The sequence below is a fragment of the Athene cunicularia genome, assembly GCF_003259725.1.
Source record: "Athene cunicularia isolate RWA chromosome 1 unlocalized genomic scaffold, athCun1 chr1_part1, whole genome shotgun sequence".
NCBI classification, from domain to species: Eukaryota; Metazoa; Chordata; class Aves; order Strigiformes; family Strigidae; genus Athene; species Athene cunicularia.
The window spans coordinates 80711562-80731210 of NW_020799091.1; the positions used below are offsets into that span (position 1 = coordinate 80711562).

Here is a 19649-nt window from a genome sequence, read left to right on the forward strand (position 1 = left end):
GAAATATAAACAGAGAAATAGATGCTTGTTGGGTTTTTTGATTATCATAACTCATCTGTATGTCTTTTTTCTTTGTAATCACTTGAAGCTGATGCCTGAAGTCGAATTTAGAACTGCTGCAAGTGACAGTAACCTAAATATAGTCTCACTTTCAATTACTTAGAAATTACTAGTGGTAAAATATTATATCAGTTTTCTTACCAGTACTATTGACTTTAATTTCAGCTCTCAGAGTGTGCATTTGATTTGGAATTTATTCTCAGCTACATATCTAAGATATTTGCACCTTAGCAACAGCTGAGCTGTTTACTGGGATGTTATTGCTTCCTGCTACAGGTAAAAATAGAGAAAAAAAAAAGTTTTATGCAGAATTCCATAGGTATTGCAATAATAAATGACAAACTTCCTCATCTCTATAAAACCTGAAGAGCAAAAATAATTGCTTAGCCAAATATTTTACTACTGAGGAGCTGAAATTTGGCTCCTGCTGATAGCACTTAAATAAGAGCACCCAACTTTCAAATATGTTAACTTCAGTAAGTCTAGAGATACCAAATGCATCTGAAGCTACATAACTCTAACAGAGGCATCTAAACTTTATTTGTAAAATGTTGATCTAATTTGTATAAAATAAAGGGGTTTTAAAATAAAGTCTGAAAAAAAATCCTCTCTTCTCTACTTATATTTGAGCTAGTTCGGTGTGTGATGCCTCTAAGAGTCTAAGCGACGTCTGCTTGCCCTTTCCCTGGTGGAGCTGGCCCAGCCCTAACAGGGACCCCTCTGCAGCTCCAGTTTGAGCTCACCTGAACTGAGTAAGAAATGCACAGTGTAGACATATGGGGGGAGGGGAGAAAAAATTGAGGGTCTCTGGGCAGCCAGAGGCTCCAGAGCCTGTGCTTGCTGGCGGTGGCTGGTCCCAGCACTGAAAGCTGGCTAGCAGAGCACATCCCTGCCTACATGTGAAGCGTGCATGTGTTTGAGGGGTCACGCAAATGAAAGGAAAAATGGGGAGGGAGTCTTTTTCAAGGAGTGCAGCGACAGGACGAGGGGTAATGGTTTTAAACTGAAAGAGAGCAGATTTAGATTAGATAGAAGGAATACATTCTTCACTGTGAGGGTGGTGAGGCACTGGCACAGGTTGCCCAGAGAGGTTGTGGCTGCCCCCTCCCTGGCAGTGTTCCAGGCCAGGTTGGACGGGGCTTTGAGCAACCTGGTCTGGTGGAAGGTGTCCCTGCCCATGGCAGGGGGGTGGAACTAGATGATCTTTAAGGCCCCTTCCAACCCAAACCATCCTAAGATTCTGTGTCTATGGTATGATGTTGCTTGTGCATCAAGCTGGGCCAAGGAGTGCTGATCCAGAGAAAGAATCAAGAAGTGCTGACACAGATAAAATATGAGTGGAGGGTGGGTCGCCCCAATACAGAGAGTGTGAAGTATTGTTGGGACTAATGCATGCAATTGATTTTTTTTAATATAAACACTGGGGTTTTTTTATTTCTGTTCTTCCAAAATCCTGATTTTTTTTTTTTAGTGGCTTTACGTGTTGACAATTTTAAATGGTGTTTTTTGATTCATAGCACAGCTGTTAAAATTAATTGTTTTGAAATGAAACAACAGATCTGAATATGGCTGGCATGACTAATTACATTGATTGTTTCCATTTGTCATTCCCTTTTTCTGTTACTGCACAGTAAGTGGGAAGACCACATATTGTTGAATTATTTATCTTTAAAGTTCAGCTGAAGTACTAAGTTTTGGGGATGTTATGGCAGTGGGATATATGGTAAGGTAGGCAACTTAAAGAAAAATTATTTTCATTCCTTTACATTCCTGTATAGTTTGCAGTTAATCAGTATCATCTGCCTACCATTTTGAACTGTCTCATTTAAGTGTCTTGTCTCTTAAATAGAAAATGAGTGTGGAATATTAGGATAGTGTTTTGTGAGTCCAGCTATATGTTTTCAGATATATGTTTGACTGCTTTCTACAGCTTCTGATAATTTTGGAGGCCCATGAGTTTAAGGGTTTGTGCATTTGCTGAAGGTTTTTCATTCAGGCTTATGTTTGCTACTGGTTCTTTATCGGAATACAAGACTGAGTAGACACCTTATGCCTTTCAGTGACCCTGGCGTGTACAGAACAACCGCATTGGCATGCTGGCAGGTATGGCACTGGACCTACAAGACACAGAATCACAGGAATGTTGGCTGGAAGGGACACCTAGAGGTCATCTACCCAAACTTCTCACTCAGAATGGGACTGTCCCCCCCACTCAATCAGCTATACCTTTGTCTACCTGAGCTCTGAACAATTCTAAAGGTGGAGATCCCACAGCCTCTCCCAAAGCATGGAATAGGCAACCTGTTCCAGTGCTGCACTACTCTTCTTGTGAACAGCTTTTCTTTTTCACATGCAACCTGAACCTCCCAAGCCCCAATCTACTGTCCCCCGTATGTAATAGTGCAATTTGTGTTTGTAGTATGAGGTATTTGTAATAGTGGAGGCAATGTCTAAGATACTGAAAAAAAACCAACTTTGATCATTTAATATTAAGGAAGTTTATTCCTTATTTTTAGATTAAAACATAACACAGGGATCTTTTAATTTTTTTTTTTTTTTTTTTGAGGAAGTATGGGCTATTTGGTCTCTACAATACTTATCAAACAAACAGAAAAATAACTTATGTCACAACTTCCTAACAAAGGTCCAGTGCTTGTTAGTCTTCATCCAATATCCATTTTACATTGATACAGATTTCCCGAAGGTGCAAAAATTGCAATTATTTCATATGCAATTAAGTTCTTCAACACTAAGGTTCTTCTGGTGGTCACGTTTTATTCTCACTATTAGATACACTTCTGAGGTTTCTGTCTGGAAAGATCAAGATGTTCCTCACGGGCATTAGGAGTATGTGAGTTACGCCTGTCTCGGTCTGTATACAACTGTATACTTCCAAGCTTTTGCATCTCATTACACAGAAAGAGAAGTTGGATGCAGCACACTTATGAAAAGCAGCACAAATAGTGTGTAATATTATGCTCATAGTTCATAGAAAAGCCATGGAACATATATATCTTTTTTTTTTTTTTTGCATGTTTTCTAGTTACCACATAAACAGCAGATATAGTTGTTGTCTATGAACGAGTAGATTAACAGTCAACCAGAAGAGATTATGTTTGATGACATCCACAGTGGTTTGATCCTTGCCAGGCACTCTTGTTAAAAGTGAGATGAAAAAACCCAGAAACTCCTAGTGTACCCACATTTTCTAGAATGATGTTTGTGTCTCTTCAGATGGCTCAAAACCCATGTTGCTTTTTCCCTCTTCATCATAAGGGTTCACCTCATCACAGTTTGATCCTGCTTCACTCCTACTTTGTCTCGCTCTCCTGTAATGAAAATTCATTTTATATTAGAAGCCTCTGTTCTGGTCAAGTCCTTCTGGATCCCCAGAATCCCCTACTGTAAGTAATACTGTGTTTAACTGGGAATATTTATATAAAAGGAATTGTGCTGGTTTTAAGGGGAACTGTAGCAAACCTACTACATTCTTAGAAACCCCATTAATAGAAAACTTACTCAGGTATATTGCTGTAAATGCAATAATATTTAAGGAAAATTACATTACTGAACATCCTCCAACAAGATTATTGAAAACTTCAGGTGCTGAATGATGTGGGCAATTTTGCTGCTGGAGAAGGCACCGTGTTCCCAGCAGGCTACTCCACCAACCTTGCAGCCAGGTTGGCAGAAATCTGGCCACACCATGGCTCCCTGTGGCTACAGCATCCAGCTGACTTGATTAAACTGGTGATGATGAGGAAATTGCACCAAGCTGCCAAAGCTGCCATGCACTGAAAGGCAGGGACCTGAACCTTTAGCTATCACTGTTGATGGGAGGGAGATAATAAGCTTTAATTCTTTAACTTGCTTCAGTTAGATTTGACAACCTATTTGTAAACACCCTGATGATTCAATCATTGGGACATCTCCCAGTGGTGATGTTCATATTAAAAATATTACTCACTTTTTGCGATCTCTCTGCCCAGTGATGATCAAGACAATAATTCCAATGACAACAAGGCTAATGACCACCCCAAATACAATTAACCAGATGGTGACTGGTGGTTCATAAGGTGTGGCCAGTGTTGGAAGTATGCCCACAAACTCCAGGGTGTTATCATCTAGTCTGAAAGCCTCATTGATTCGTCCCCGAGACATCCTGCCATCAAAAGCAATTTCAAAGAGTTTCACACATTTATTGGAAAGCAATCAACAGTTTTCAGTTGTTTTGTAAGTCTCCAGTGTGCTGAGCTTCCCCTGAACTGCTCAGCTGAAAAGGTTGCACAGGAGGTACTGCTAAACCCATATTCTTTCTGGCATGGGGTGGTGAGTGACAACCACAGTTGTCCTGTAACCTGTGGCAGCTTAACTAACATGTCCAGACACTGTATGAACTCTTAAACTCAGTCTTAACTTTTATTAAAATGAGGCAAACAGCCTTCTGATCTCCATCTATATTTGCATTTTACCCCTTCATTCTCCTTATCTTAAGTTTCTTGGCTATCCATAAATTTGTTGGATATGTGACAGAAAACCACAGTTTTGACATCTTCTTGCAGGTTTGCCTCCTACAGTCTTCCATAGTTTTGATTCTTGTGTTTTTCACTGCCCTGAAAACCCTTTTCCTGGTGTATTGTCTGTGCCTGCTAATGAGTGTTAACCAGACAGTGACTTTCATAGCCATATTCTCCCTTGATGCACCAATTTATCTCACTGCTTTTTCAACCCCATCTCAAGTTGCTGCTGCTTTTAGACTTGTGCCCTATTCGTTTCCCATTGTACATTACCCATGACCATCTGCAGAGTTGCAGTTTTACTTATCATCTTTATAGCAATGACTTACAGTGGTGTCATATGGTGCTATAAAAGAGCTCTTCACTGACCTGAACTAGCAGGAACTAACTCTCGCTCTGACCTCTTCTTTTCTGTATAATCAAATACATCTGTCTCTCTTTCTAATACATCATTATTCTAGAGTCCTTGCTAACAATAATTCTTGCACTGAATTTTCACTAATGAGAGGAAGAAAACACACATGCATGCGCACACCATAGTTCTTTTTAGTTTGAGCAATGATATTTTCTGGGAAGATATGATGCAATAAGGTGTGTTATAGCAGTTTTACAAGCCCCCTGAAGCATTTTACATTGGCTGTTATCCAAGACACCATCAGATAAATGGACTGTTTTCTTTCTGTCATAACAGTTTGTCTCATCCCACTATTTCCATCCTAACTGCAAAAATGACTTTCTTACCACCCTTTCTGCCTTCACTGACGAGCACTGGTTTCCCTTCCACCCTTTCATCTGTTTGTTGGGTTTTGTTTTGGTTTTTTTTTTCCCCAGAGAGCAAAATCTCACCTGATGGCATCTTCCACGTCAGCTTTGGGCACAGTATCACTGATATTACCTGGCATGCTGACAGTAAGGTAGAAGGAGACTCTTTGTGTCTGTTCCCCAACATGAATATCTGTAATCCTGAATGAGAAACAGAGAGAAAGTGGGTTTTAACTGTTGAGATGACATTAGCTTTAAATTCAGGCGAGTGAACAGTTGTGTTTGATTGACAATGCCAGGGGGTTGGTTTATGCTGAGTGAATGCTTCCTAGTGACCTCAACTGGGAATTGAAATCAGTTTTCCTGACAGAATTACTTTTTCTATGTGCTAATTTTTAACTTAAGATGGAGAGAGTATACCCCATACCTAAGACAATCCTTCGTGTAGTTTTCCAAAGCACATAATCAGATTGCAGAAGAGAGAGTGTTTGGGGAAGGTCTCATGATGCATGAAGTACTAAATGAAAAAAAAATCATCTTTCTTCCTTATATTCTGCTGGGAGTAGATCCTAGACATTATATGACTGATGTTCTATAAAGTAATATCAAATAGCTTAAGTAGATAGCTTTTGAAAATTTTTTAGGAGACCTAATAAAAAGGGTTGTTTTTCTTACCGAAATCAATTTCAGATGATAGGTTTTATGTCTGCAAGTGAACCTAGATAAGATTAGTAAGTCTGCACAGAATTCTAGCTCTTTATAATCAATAAGTTTATCTTTCCATGGACAAAAACCTCTTGGATATTCAGTATCATACACATACATTATTAGAAATCTTTATTTCTAATCAATGTATCTTCCCTGATATTCCCATATATGTGTTGGGCACAAATTCTCAAAGCTCACTTCCACCACTGATAAGCTGTGGGAGACAAAGCCTTCCACATCCACTGAAGTTACCTAACTTTAGCATGATACTCCTAAACTTCAGACTCTTGAGTAAAAAGACAGCATGTAACAAGCTGACATCTTGCCTTTTACCACCAGTTTATGTTTGACATTGTTTGCTATCACCTTATATTTGACAGAAGGCACAATTAATTCCACCAATTCATGCCACTAGTGAACCAGAAGCAATATAGACATAGCTGGCACAATTAAATAAGCGACTCACTGGAAGTTGACTTCCTTTTGCTTCATCTCTGCAAAGTATTTTCTCATGGCATAGGCGATGGATGACTTGAACAAGAAGAGCTCACTTTCATCCCATTTATACTGCAAAAACAGCACAAGAGAAATTCATCAGAGATGGCAAGTTATCTGACACGAAGAAATGACTCTAAAAAAGAAATAAATAGCAATTGTAATGCTTGGCATGTACCTCAGTATTATTTATGTGTGCCATGATAGCACTTCAGGAACCTACTCAAACCTTTTAACTCTGTTAATCTGGGTGCTCTGCAGGAGAATAATGAAGCAGGCATCCCCACTGACAGACACTGCATCATGCTGTCCCTCTGCAATTTCTGGTACCTTTACATGGGGGTGCTGAAGATGCTGCAGTCCCAGCCTATCTCCCTGCCTTACAGGGAGCAAAAGCAGCAGGAGAAACATTGTTTCTACTAAATATTGCTCATTCTGTTTGAAGTCTAAAGAGTTCATAATTTAGATCTTGTTTTAATCACATAATACTTTTTTTTTTTTTGCAGATTTGTTCTTTTAAGGAGGAGAAACTTTGGAGTGGGTTTGTTATACAAAGATGGGTCGTTTATTTGCTTGATGAGCTGGGATTTTTGTCTGGGGTTTGTTTTGTTTCAGTAAAATCTCTTCGCATCAGTATTGCTGTAGCAGGCATGTATTTGTTGTTTTTCCCTGGAGAATTGATAAGTGATATAAAAAGTGCACTGCCTGTGTGCAGGCTCTTCTCGACCTGCCTTATGAGTCCAAAGTTATCTGCAGTGGAAGTCAAAAACAGCTTCTCTGGGGAGGGAACTGAGGTGTACAGGGGGCAAAAACCACCACAGGAGCGGATAACGCAGCCTGGTCTGTTGTGTAACTACATGTGCATGAAGGGAAAATTCCTGTTTGAACTCTGGCAATTTTTTTTTATCCCCTGAAGGCCTAGATTTGATTGCATTTATGGTACCTGAGCAGGAATGACTATAAACGCTGTCAGTGATAGTTTTACACAGCTCCTGGCTTTCTCGAGTATCATTCAAGAAGGTGTGGTAAAAGGCAGCTGTGTTGTAACAGGCTGTATAAAACCCAGCTACATTTTTCAACCCTGTCCTCCTCTTGACACTGATATAAAACAAAGAGAGAGAAATACATGGGAGGAAAGAGCAGAAGGAGCCTGCTGTTGTCAGTCAGTGCAGGATCAGGCCCCAGGAAACAGGCAGGTGACCCCAAGCCGCTGCTGGCAGAGCGGCGTGTAGAGGGCAGGGGCTGTGCCAGCTCTGCCCGCTCCTGCTAGCAAGGGTTGAAGCTGTCAGTCCCCTTCACCTTGGCAAATGTCCCCAGCACTCTCCTGCTTGCTGAGTGTCAAGTGAAGCCCCTGCGCTGAAGCACTTCTTGTTACCACTGTTGTCTCCGGCAGCTGGCAGTGTTCACCGTCAGAGCCTATGATGCTATTGTGTAGGGTTTCTCAATTTTTCATTTACCCCCAACATCTTCAGGCTCTGCAGTGCTTGTTTTGTTTTTGTTTATTTTTTTTTTAAACCAAGAACTAATTGGGCTTGATTCCTCTACTGCTGCTTTCTGTACTTAGCATCTTAGCTTTTTAATCATTTATTCATTTTCATAGTGTACATTTTGTCTTTTTCAGTCTAATGTATTTTAATTGCCACTGTGCCTCTCAAGTGCCTTTATAAATACCATTACTGGCTGTGTGGATGGGAAGTACCTGGCTGGCTTCTGATCTCTGTTTGAGTAATGACTACCCACACGCCTTCTCTAGGCATCTCAGAAACCTACCTTAGTGCTCACTGTTCGTTAGAGAGGCTGCTTTGCTTTCAGAGAAAAAAAATGAACTTTGCCAAGCGCCTCTGCTCTACTATAGCATGTTCCCTCCAAGATCCCAGGTGTGACTTGAAAGACAGTGTAAGTCTGGCCTCTGATTCAAAAGGATTTTCCATTATAAAATACATGTAAACACCTGCAGGCTGACAGCTCTCCATTCCCTAGCACCATCTTGCGTGCCAGCCTTTTACAATGTAATCACACATAACAACACTGACCCAGTGGGGAATTCTGAATTAATGTTTGAAGAGGGGCTCCCCTTTCAAGTGGTGCTCAGAGGACTGACACTCCTGGAACCCCTTACTTTAAATAAGACAGACCCTAAGTGATTCAACAGGGTTCTTGTAGCAGTTTCCCTTGGGAGGGCACTTTCATAAAGGCCCGGCTGAAGCAAAGCTCTGGGTGTTTCAGGTGATCCAGCCATCCTACAGCCGCAGCTTTAATCTCATAGTCTGAAAACAATTAGCAGGGTAATTGTGGCAGCACATCTGGTACAGCTGGCATAAGCCCCTCCATGAGCCTGGGTGCTTAATTTGCCAGAACTTTGGGCTACTGAAACTTCCCTGCCTGTAAGAGCCAGGGTACGTAGCCGAGAGGCGCAAGACTGTTTGTGTGAGCTGAGCTGCCCCCGCTGCCGCCCCAGCACAGCCCTCCCTCTGCAGAAGAGGGGGGGACCTTCCCCTCTCTACTCTAGCCAGTGCTAAAGAGCAGAAATACAAAAAAAAGATCTGCTGGCATACTCAGAATGCTTTCTCCTGTCCTAACGGTGCAAAGAAGCTGAAAATACATCTTAAACAAACAGTTGCACTGGGTTCTCAGCTTCTGTGCACTGTGAGCCATGTAAAGCTGCCAACAGATACTGCTTTGTGTAATTGGGCTGAGATTCCTGCCCGAGGTTCCCCCCGCCTTTTCTCTATGCCAGTTCATGCATGTACCATTACCCGCTGCTGGCATCCCAGTATTCAGTCATGTCATCAGGAGCTCAGCATAAGAAAAATTTTCAGGAAGGAATAAAGACACTGAATGGAAAAGGTTTCTTGCAAGTTGGTGATGTGGACTGGTTTTGAGAGGAAAATGCATGGTTTGCTCCTCAGAACTTAGGAACCTACTGTCCATACAATAATTCAAATTAAGTAATCTGTATGAGATTGTTTTACAGCTGCTCAATTGCACAACAAAAGACTATTATGGCAAAACGCAGGCATAAAAATGATATTAAGCTAAACATTAACCATAATGACTAATAAATGTGTTGTAACAGGGAACCTTTTCATGCTGTTGATATCAGTTTTGAATTGTATCTAACTCGACTCAGCGGTCTACGAAGCAATAAAACTCCGGTAGGGCTTGCATGTGAGAGAGTGATAGAAGCGAGAGCATCAATTCGTATGAAAAATGAGCCCATGGTATTGTGTCCTTGCTAGTCCAAAAGGCTCTGACACGTAGGTTTAAATGACCTGCCTGATGACATACTCATTCTTGGAAAATTACTAATGTTCTGCAAGGTGAAAATGGCTATTAACAGGAATGAAGTGTCTGCACTTAAGCCTTCTGCACTGCCTCTGTGAGATTAGCATAAAGAGGCACAGCTAGAATTAGGAGCACATTTTCAGCCTGGGGTAAGCAGATGGGCTAAGCCAGTGCTCTGTTTAAAACCTTAAAAGCCATCTTTGGCTTTGATGAGGTTTTTTTGGTTGCTCTAATATATTTTATTGGACCAGCTGGTATAATTGGGGAAGGCAGACAAGCTCTTGGGAATGAAAGCCCTTCTCCTCATCTGAAACAGAAGCAGCTGCACTGTCCCCCGCAATCTCAATAACAAAGCTGTCCCTGCATAACGGTTGGAGGACAGGGAGGCAGCAAATATATCAGGGCCTGGAAAGATTACAGCAAACAGGCAAACAAAAATCTACAAAGGAATGCTGAAGTGTTTCAGTGCAAAATCAAGAGCATTTGAGAACAGAGTGGGATTCAACCCCTCTGATTTAGCTCCACATTTAAATGTGAAGTATTAGCTGCTCTAATAATAATTTCTGAAGGCAGCCACCATAGTCATGATAAGGGAAATTAGAAGATATTAGGTAGAGGCTTTAGTTAGGCACATCAGCATAGCTGAGGAAAATATAGCCAGTTTCTAGGTACATGGGTTCCCTTATGTTAGCCTTCTAGTTCTGCCCCTGTAGCAGGTAAAAAATGATCAGTACCTCCACATAATAATTCAACTCATCTGTCTTTTTTTAACTGGGTAGGATCACTCCCTGGAAAGGTCCCTCTACTAGTTGCAGAGGGAGTCTTGACCACAAACTCAGACAAGACGTCTTCTATGTGATAACCCTTCCCTTGAGCTGATGCCACTCTTCAGACACAAAGATCAGCTACATCCTTCCTTATTTTCTGAGGGACATTAGCACAACATCTCTGTTGCCCAATCAATCAGAAGAGTGCCACAGTGCAAACACACTTACCGCCTGGTTCCCCAGTGCTGATTTCAGGCTGATGCGCACTTTGATGGCATTGCCAGAATCTAGTTTAAAAAGAAATAAGGGCCGTGTCAGAGCCACAGCTACAGAAAGTCTGTCCCTGAGAAATGCTGAGATGGCTAGTTTCCTTACAGATTCCCCTGCTCCTCCAGGCTGGCTTAGTGGGATTGATCTTGTTTCCCTTCAGTCACCTCTACTGCAAACATCTGCATCTGAGCTGTCAGTCATCCAAGTCTGGCTTTGTAGTAGACAGACAGAGCGAGCACATCTAGAGTTCAGTCCTCTGGTCTTCTTTAGACATCTCCTGAAGGAAATGCCTCTTTCCCACCACTGGTAATGAGCAGCGCAGATGCAGATGTTGGTGTCTGGTTGGGTGAAGCCCACCATTAGATACTGGCACAGCACTGTAAGAGTTATGGTAGTCTCCAGTACTGAGAGTGATTACCTCTATATAACCTGAGTGGTTCAACACTCAGTGTCACCACAAAAAGCTGAGAAACACATTTTTCCATGGTCTCCTCCTTTCCCTCCAATTGAGCTCCTTTCTTTGACTAGCACGTGACAGAAAACAAAATAGTAGTAATTTTTCTGTACTGGTTTGCCCCTACACTCCCAGCTCAGGGTCCTCTGGCTCCCAGGACTGGTGGATCCCAGCCCTGGAGAACAGGTGCTCCGCTCTCAGGCAAGCACCACACAAGTCCAAGCCTCTGGTCTTTCTTCCTTCTGCACAGCCATCCCACACCCTTAGCACTGCAACTATTAAAAAAATATATTTCTGAAAACTGGGTGAGGCTCATGTGCGCTGACTTCTCCAGCTTTGGCCATGGGGAAGACAGTCACGTAAGTTTTAACTTACTGCTCAGTGTGTATTTCCCATAACCCTGCTTCCCTAGGGAGAAGAGCCTTCAGCAGCTACAAGAGAGAGGGACTTTGCCAGTCAAGGGTTTTGAGGACTACCAAGTGTCCTTAATTCACCCACAAGCTGTACATACACGGAGCCCAGTCTGTTTTCCAACCGACGTATCTGCCAGAATTGTTTTTTTGCAGCCACTTATATAGAGGTTCGAAGTAGTGGAGCAAGGGCGCTGCATTCATGTATTTCTCTCCTGTCACGCTTTCCAGTGCTTGAGTCCAGGGCTTGGATTTGCCTAATTCAAGCAATTGTCTGTGTATGTGGAAGGACAGGTAATACATGTTACTGTCATGTTCCATCTAGATATATAGCAAAACAATCTGCGATTGCTGTCAAAGTTTTCATTTTTCCTTCTGAATTCCTTCCTTCCCCCCATCACTCTTATTAATAAAAATAAATTATTTTCTCATTCACAGGCAATTAAACCTTTGATGTTTTAGATATAAATTTAGCCAACCTGACAAAAGAAACTGAGTAGATCTATGCTAAATTTTCAAGCTTGGTTCATTCTTGATTGCAACCCCATTGATTCCATAAACTTTCAAGGTTTAATTAGGCTTTGCTATAGTCTGATTTATTACACGTGAGAAATTTGCTTTGTTACCTCAAACTCTGACCAGCTGCTTTGGAGTCAGTAATGTCACATGTGTGAAGAGGGCCAGTATGGTTAGCTGCCTTGCAAAGTGCCTCCTGAAACTGGAACTGATAGATGGTCCGGGTGTAGTACCTAAAGGGAGGGCAAAGAGAAGGAAGACACAGGTTTTCTTAGTCATCTGTCAAGGAAACCTGCAAGCCCTCGGCCTTTGAAAAGCTCTGCTGTGTCAGCCAGCACTCCAGCTTGGGAAGCTGCACTGCAGGGAGAGAAGTCAGATGATATTTATAGACTACACTAACTTCGATTTAACAAAATGCCAAGATTAAATGTACCAGAAGAGCCCCAAATCTGTTTGCTGACAAATAAATGATGAGTGAGTAAGGTTTTTAAGGTCCAGCTCTCCGCTGCATCTGAGCCCTCTAAAATGAGATGGCTAGGATGTGGAGGGATATCCAGAATTAGTTGCATCAGGGCTGTATGTGCATGGCTGAAGTGACAGGGGTACAGGGCACGCTGTCTCCCCAAGAGGCAAGCACCTCATACAGTTGTGCTTCTGCATGTGTGATGGTAGCACAAAACTTCTCTGCTTGGCAAGAAGCTCAGCAGCCTCCTCGCTACTCAGGGATTGCTATGAGCAGCCACTGATTGTCCACAGAAAAACTTCCACTGAAATCAGTGACCTTCAGTCAGGACTTTAAACAAAGTAAAATTGTGTCCTAAGTCTCTCCAATACACGTTTTAAGTAGTTGGGGCTTGTTTGGTACCCAAAATGTAAGTCATGAATTAAACACTGAACTACCTTATGAATGAGTAATCATTGGCCACATGAAACAGCACTGCAGGGTCGCAATAGGTTTCATCATGAGGGACTGGTTCAACAACGCCAACTATTGCTCTCCTGGGGATGAAGGAAAAACACAGGATTTCCATTAATAGGTAATAAGGAAAAAAAATCTGACCCTGCTGTTCCTCTGTATGGTCTGATAATATGAGCACCTCTCTCACTTCCAAACAGAATTCCATAGAGCTCCCAATAACCCCAAATGAGTACTGGTCCATAGTATGGAGACCACAGAGGAAAAGCTGCTTTGAAACTGATAGTGCAAGGAAGGGATTTGTATAACAGCAGAGTGTGCAGGGAGTAATTAGTGGTATGAAATGAACTACAAGGCTGAGCTTCACATACACACACCTCATGCCCTGGGTGATCCTGAGTTTGGAGACTAACACTTGCGTTTTTGTGCTGGGTAAGTGCATGCAGAGATTGAGTAACCCAAGGCCTGATGTGCCACTGGGCTGGAGATGAGGTTTCTCTTTATTTTCCTCTCCTGAGAGTGTGTTTCCTGAGCAGTACTATGGAAACAAACCCATGCCCTAAATTCTGAAAATGGTAATAAGCTTACATGGAAATATTTTCCATAAACCTGTATTTCAAGGTCTTGTTCCAGGAGAGAGCTTTGCAGTGCCACTACAACAAATGTGATAAGCTTGCCAGAACAATTTGTCATTCTAGGTTTTTCTGACATCTCTGCTACTTTTGAATAAATCGAAGCTGACTGATTTTTAGAGTGGGTCAGGAGGCTTGCTTATATCAAGTTTTATTCTAGATTTTGTTTGCTGATAGAGGCTCACTGTCTTTGTTCATATCAGAATGTAGACTCCATCTTCAGTGTGGGGCTTTTTTGGTTTCTTTGCATTTTTCTGGCCTCATGTTAACCAACATGGGAAATGACAGACTGCAGTCCCAATGAAACCACTTTTTAATCTTGAGCTCCAAGGTGCTGAAAATATATTGACTGGTGGGCATAATCTGAAAAGTCACCTCTGGATGTTACTTGCCAAGGGAACTGTATTATCTTGACCGAGAAAGGTGGTATATACATAGGAAAGGAAAGAAAGTCTGGAGTCTTTCAGACAATTTGCCCCCAAACCCACTCTAGAATGGGGAGGAAATGCAAAGCAGAGAAGTGTGCAAAGATATTTAGTAGACCAAGATCTGTATGCTTCTCAGGCTGGCAAGTACGATAAACTCCCACCCTTCCTTAAGGAGGTGGGGAGCAAACCAGAGCATACACCAAATGAGACTTAAGGAAGGTCTGTACTTAAGCTACAAAGATGTCCTGGGGCATGCATCAGGGGGATGGCAATGTTTATCCTGGGATCTGGAATATCCTATGTGAAGGTCATGGGCTGTCTTCATCAGAGAAGCTGACATTAGAAATGAGGAGAAGTCTGTCAAGAGGCAGGGAAAACTGCCTGGGGCTGTACACAGTGCTAATGGGGATACATGGCTTGTGAGAAGATGTCTGCACTACCCTGAGTGTTTCTAGCTGGCACTCTACCAGGCTTTGCAGAAGTGCCCTGAGAGACAGATTCTGCCCTATGGGAGGCATAGGCACCTCAGTGTGGAGTAACTATGAATGGCTGGTTTTGCAGATTCATTTGCGAAAAATCCTCTTTGTTTCTCAAACTTACTTCATCTCCCACCACTGCTTCGTCCATTCCTGCTTTGTAATCTCACCCCTAAACACCATCCACCTCCACTTCTCCAGCATATAAGTAAAAGGCATTGTTCCAACAATCGTTAGTGCTTGTTTGAGCAGAAAGTTGATTTCAGTTTCTGAAGAGAGAAGCAGTTAAGGTAATGGTTATGGTAGCAGTTAGTATCTGATTAGACAGCTAACGTTGCTTCCTTTTACAGCTAACACATCTAGCTTGAATTACAGATTTTCACTAAGGAAAAAGTGGAAGGAAGAATACTACTGAAAAAGCATGAGAAAAGATCACTTAGGTATTGTACACAGTTTTGCATCTCTTTCTTTTCCCCCTACCTCTTAAATAATCTGGCCCTTTGGCATTTACATTTCACTATCCTCCACTGAAAACCTTCCCAGGCTCTGGGGAAATTTGAGCTGAAGACTTTGGTACATATCCATCCTTACAAGGTAATACTCAGACAAACTACATGATAATGAGGACCTATGTTGTCCACTCAATATTCACTTAAGTGGGAGATGTAAATCTCAAGGTTTCAGTTTCATTTGAACGGCTAAATACATACCCTGGTAGACTTATGTACGAATTCATGCAACAGAAATTGAAAAGTCTAATGGAGATTCACCTAAATGAACTATGAAGATTTTGGGATAACTTGTTCAGTACTGAAGGTAAAGAAGTGCTAGGTATTTGTTTCTAAGTTAAGTAGCAGCATTATCAAGTAGTGATCGTTGCTTCATGATCTGATTCGGAAAAATATTCTGGTAAATTAGTGGGGTAAGATTTTCAGAAGCCTCTCAGTTTACAGACACAATCTTCTGCTACGAAATAAGGCCTGTGGGAGTTTTCACTTAAATATATAATATTTGGGCTTTTATTTACCTTCATCCTCTTGGAAAGTTGGCTCTAGGAGGTCAAGAGATTTCAAGTGCTGAGGAGTGGCTGCAGAAAGTGACATAATTTCACCTACTGCTTCGTGGAAGCCCTCGTTGGCACCGTCTCTTAGCAGGAAGGGCTGCACAGAGTACGCCATGTCATACTCGATGTGGCCCATCTCATGGTGTGCCGTCAGGAAGTCATCCATCGTCACTTTGGTGCACATCTTGATCCTGCACACCAGAGAAAAAATGTGGTTAGAGAGGAGGTGTACCCAAGCCCTGCTGGCCACAACCATTGGGCAAAACATCCTCCAGAGCTTGTGAATGCCCCTCACAAAACCCAGGCAGTCACATCCTAGCATGGGATGCAGTTCCTCCTGCAAGAGCAAGGCTTGGAGGCGAGCAGCAAAACACTTTCAGATACCTCAAAATTTTGTTTGGAGTAAGAGAAAATTGCTGGTTTGAGAGAAGCAGCTGCTCTCTGAAACTTGGCGATAAAGTCACTGTGTGAGTTGGAGTGAGTATGCACCATCAAACTTTTGCAAAGAGTAGTGTAAAAAGCCTGTGTGTCAGTGCCTCCTGTTACTTCATCCTCATGTAGATACTATTTAATAAAGAAATTTCTTCCAAATAGGGTTTTCTTTCACCTCCCCCAGACTGCTGAGGCGTGAGGTGTGAGGCTGACAGCTTTCATTAAGGTTCTACTAGGGAGGAGCCTCTTTCCCTAGGTAACTGCGGGGACTGCAAGAGGGGATAGAATTTGCTCCAGGAGACTTCATTGTGTAGGAACTTGCTGTCCCTCTCCTTTCCCAAATATGGAAGAGATTGATGGATTGTCACAAAACTGGATATATCTGCTGAAGATAGATGGTGGGCTCTCAGAAAGTTTTCATTTGCTACCCGGGCACTCTGCCATTGGTGCAGAATGGGCAGGTATCCACAAATCCCACTGGTATTCACAAGCACCCACATTTCTTCTTACTCCTTAAGTCCTAGAACATAGTAATTATTTCACTAATTCATATAAATATTAGTCACTTCTCTGCTTAAATTTGAGAGCAGTTCTTAAGTCTTCATAGAAAAAGTTACACAGAAATGTTTACAGTCGCACAGGATCCCTGCTTGTTTGTCTTCCTTTCCCCTCTTATCAGCCAGAAAAAAATAATAAATAAGGAAAAATTAAAACATAAACCAGCATGGTGCACATTTAGTGAAAATATGAATGTTCTAGGAGATGACATATAAAAAGGGGTCATAGTAAATGCAGTACCTGTAGTCATTTTTCCCCAGATCCCATGCTGTAGGATGGCAGACAACCTTCCTGTTGTCAGTTGGCTCTGTGAGCATGGAGTTATTCCAGAAGCCTTCAGTCATTTTATCAAGGCCAATGGAGGTAAAGAAGGCCTCAGCAGCTTTGAATATTTTCATTGCATCCCATTTCTGAAAAAGACACCACTACCGTTAACCACTGCTCCTGCATGGAGCCTATTCCTGATGGCCAGCTTAACACAAGGAAGCTGACTTTATCTCCCAGCGACTTCAGATCAGCACCTGACTTACTGAGTGTAGGACAGTACTGTCTGCCTTCCAGCACTGCTGTAAATTCTGCTGGGAACTGAAATTAAGTGTTTTCCTCATAAACAAAATAGGTTTCTGCATTCAGAGGTTCAGCAGATAGCACCTGACCCAGAACAGAGAAGCCCTCTATAAAAGATAAGGCAATGAAAATAAAAAAGGCATTCCTGTCTGTAGCATGTCAGATTTGGGATCAGACCTTTCAGCCACTTCAGTCGGGAACAACTCATTTGAGGGAGTAGAGCTGCACTGCCAGCAGATAAGCATGACAGGAGATCTCAGCCAGAACTATAAAACCTGGCAAATGTATCTAGAGGGGTCGCTTATAAGATTGTAACTGCATGTTAATGTCCATTCAGCAGTTTTATTATTCTACATAGCAGGATCTCTACATTTACTGGGCTGAGTTTTTCACACAGATTTAGGTTGCAGAAAGCTCAGTTGGATGAGAATCCTAAATCAGGCACATCCACCAACAAGGATGCCTCAACGTTCTGCAAGTAATGCTTCCGTCCTCATGGTGGTGCTTCATTATACACAAATTTATGACTACAAGGGGGTCAATACTGAAAATAGAGGTGAGTTTGATGCAGACTTCTGCAAACTGCTTACGAATCAAATTTAGCTGTTCCTTCTCTTGTCAGCGTAATATTTGCATGGAGTGCTGCTCCCTGTGAGAGGAGGGTAGATTTCAACTGAATAATCACATTTCAGAAATCAAATTCCACTGATCACCTATTATTTTATAAAGGGAATGAAGCTTAGGAAAGACCACAGAGAGTTATCTTCACCCATGTTCTTGGTCTAGTAAAGGTGCTGTCACGGCTGTTAGCACTACAGCTCTCAAACACAGACCTTATGCAGTTATCAAAAGATAACAGGCAGCATTGCAGTTTCCTAGCTGTATCCTAATAAACAAGACTGGCAAAAAAACCCCACCCTGCAATATACAAACTATTTGATTATGGTAATAGCTGGCAAAGGTCATATTTGACACCAGCCAGCTCCATGAGTCCTGAAATATTTATATGTACAAAATATATCTCTTAATGGATAGATGTCCCTGAGGAAAATAGACTTGGAGCCAAGATTAAGCCAGTCAAAGAGTGTGGAGAAGAAAGAGGAGAACAGCTAAGGGAAAAGGTAGTGGAAAATGCACGAACACATTAAGGTGAAGAGGAAAATAGGATGTGGAAAGCAGTGCTTTGCTGACAGTGTGTCTGCCTTAGGGCAGTTATGGTTTTCTAGAGGACAGCTGACATCTGGTGTATAACTTTCATAACATCTAAATTTGTTACATAATGCATATTGCATAAAGGCATGTCTTACCTTTTGCACCATTGCAGAAGTTACATCAATGTTTGGTTTGGCTGGATAGGGAACAGTCAAGGCATACAGATTTGTCCAAAATCTACCCCACATATCACCTTCAAAAAAAGAGAAAAACACAGAAATACTTTAAATGATTGATTACATAATGTTCAAAAGTGGCAGACAGTTCTATAAATTGTGTAGCACCATAAATAGGGACTCCTATATATCTAAACAGGTCTGATCTAAACAGGGAGCAGTTCTGGGAAGTTATGCATAGGTGAAGTTCAGATCAAACATCCTTTTATTGCCCAAGGTCAGCTATTCTTGTACAATACAGTTTCAGGACTGATCACCTTCTATTCACAACTGAACAACCATGTTGGTAGTTCATGTGATTGCCGCTGCCATGCTCAAGTACATTATAGTTATGGCAGCTTGATGATGCATGCTTTGAAAGCAAGGTCATGTGGGAGTTCAGTAAAAAAATTAAAAGGAAAAACAAGTCTCTCTGGAACTCTCATTTCTAAGGAAGAGAAGTGCTGCAGAGGGTAGGAAAATGTCCCAAACAAGTGCTAGAGTTTGAGCTGAGTGCCACCAGCTCCGGCAAAGATGAGCACACCTGCTGTCCCTGCCTGCCTCTGCTGCTAAGCACCTGTGTCATCTCTGCCAGCGACTTCTTTCTTCTCTATTTCTCCTCTACCCTTCTCTTATCTATAACTTGTTTGCTAATATCCTGATTAAACAGGCAGATTACTCTGTTCCCATGTGCCTTGAAGGTGACTGTCCTGTGTACAAAGTCAAGCTTGCGTGACACGGCTGCACTGACATACCCAGCAAGTGAGCAGGGAGGCATCCCGTGGAGCTGATGAGCTCGGGGCCGTAGACCTGCTCCAGCCGGTGCCTCACGTAGGCATGCAGCTGCTGGTACAGAGGTTTTATCTGGAGGCAGAGAAGCAGAAGGAAACAAATTATTTTCTCTTTGATCTACAATTATTTTCTCTTTGCTTTGCCTAAACGGAGAGCCTCAAAGCTGTCTCTGAT

At 42.0% G+C, this 19649-nt stretch overlaps 1 protein-coding gene across 1 annotated transcript in view; it reads right to left on the reverse strand.

Moving 5' to 3' along the window:
* Positions 1 to 2685: 2685 nt before the first annotated feature.
* ACE2 (angiotensin I converting enzyme 2) overlaps positions 2686 to 19649 on the reverse strand; it is a 29392-nt gene continuing 12428 nt past the window's right edge. Inside the window, exons 7-19 of the mRNA XM_026849924.1 lie at positions 19439 to 19547; positions 18624 to 18721; positions 16990 to 17159; positions 15724 to 15950; positions 14821 to 14965; positions 13145 to 13243; positions 12355 to 12477; positions 11830 to 12002; positions 10823 to 10881; positions 6514 to 6614; positions 5424 to 5540; positions 4028 to 4222; positions 2686 to 3389 (exon numbers count right to left, since the gene is read on the reverse strand). Of these exons, the coding sequence (XP_026705725.1) occupies positions 3269 to 3389; positions 4028 to 4222; positions 5424 to 5540; positions 6514 to 6614; positions 10823 to 10881; positions 11830 to 12002; positions 12355 to 12477; positions 13145 to 13243; positions 14821 to 14965; positions 15724 to 15950; positions 16990 to 17159; positions 18624 to 18721; positions 19439 to 19547 (1737 nt within the window). The 3' untranslated portion in view covers positions 2686 to 3268. The remainder of the gene's footprint in view (positions 3390 to 4027; positions 4223 to 5423; positions 5541 to 6513; positions 6615 to 10822; positions 10882 to 11829; positions 12003 to 12354; positions 12478 to 13144; positions 13244 to 14820; positions 14966 to 15723; positions 15951 to 16989; positions 17160 to 18623; positions 18722 to 19438; positions 19548 to 19649) is intronic.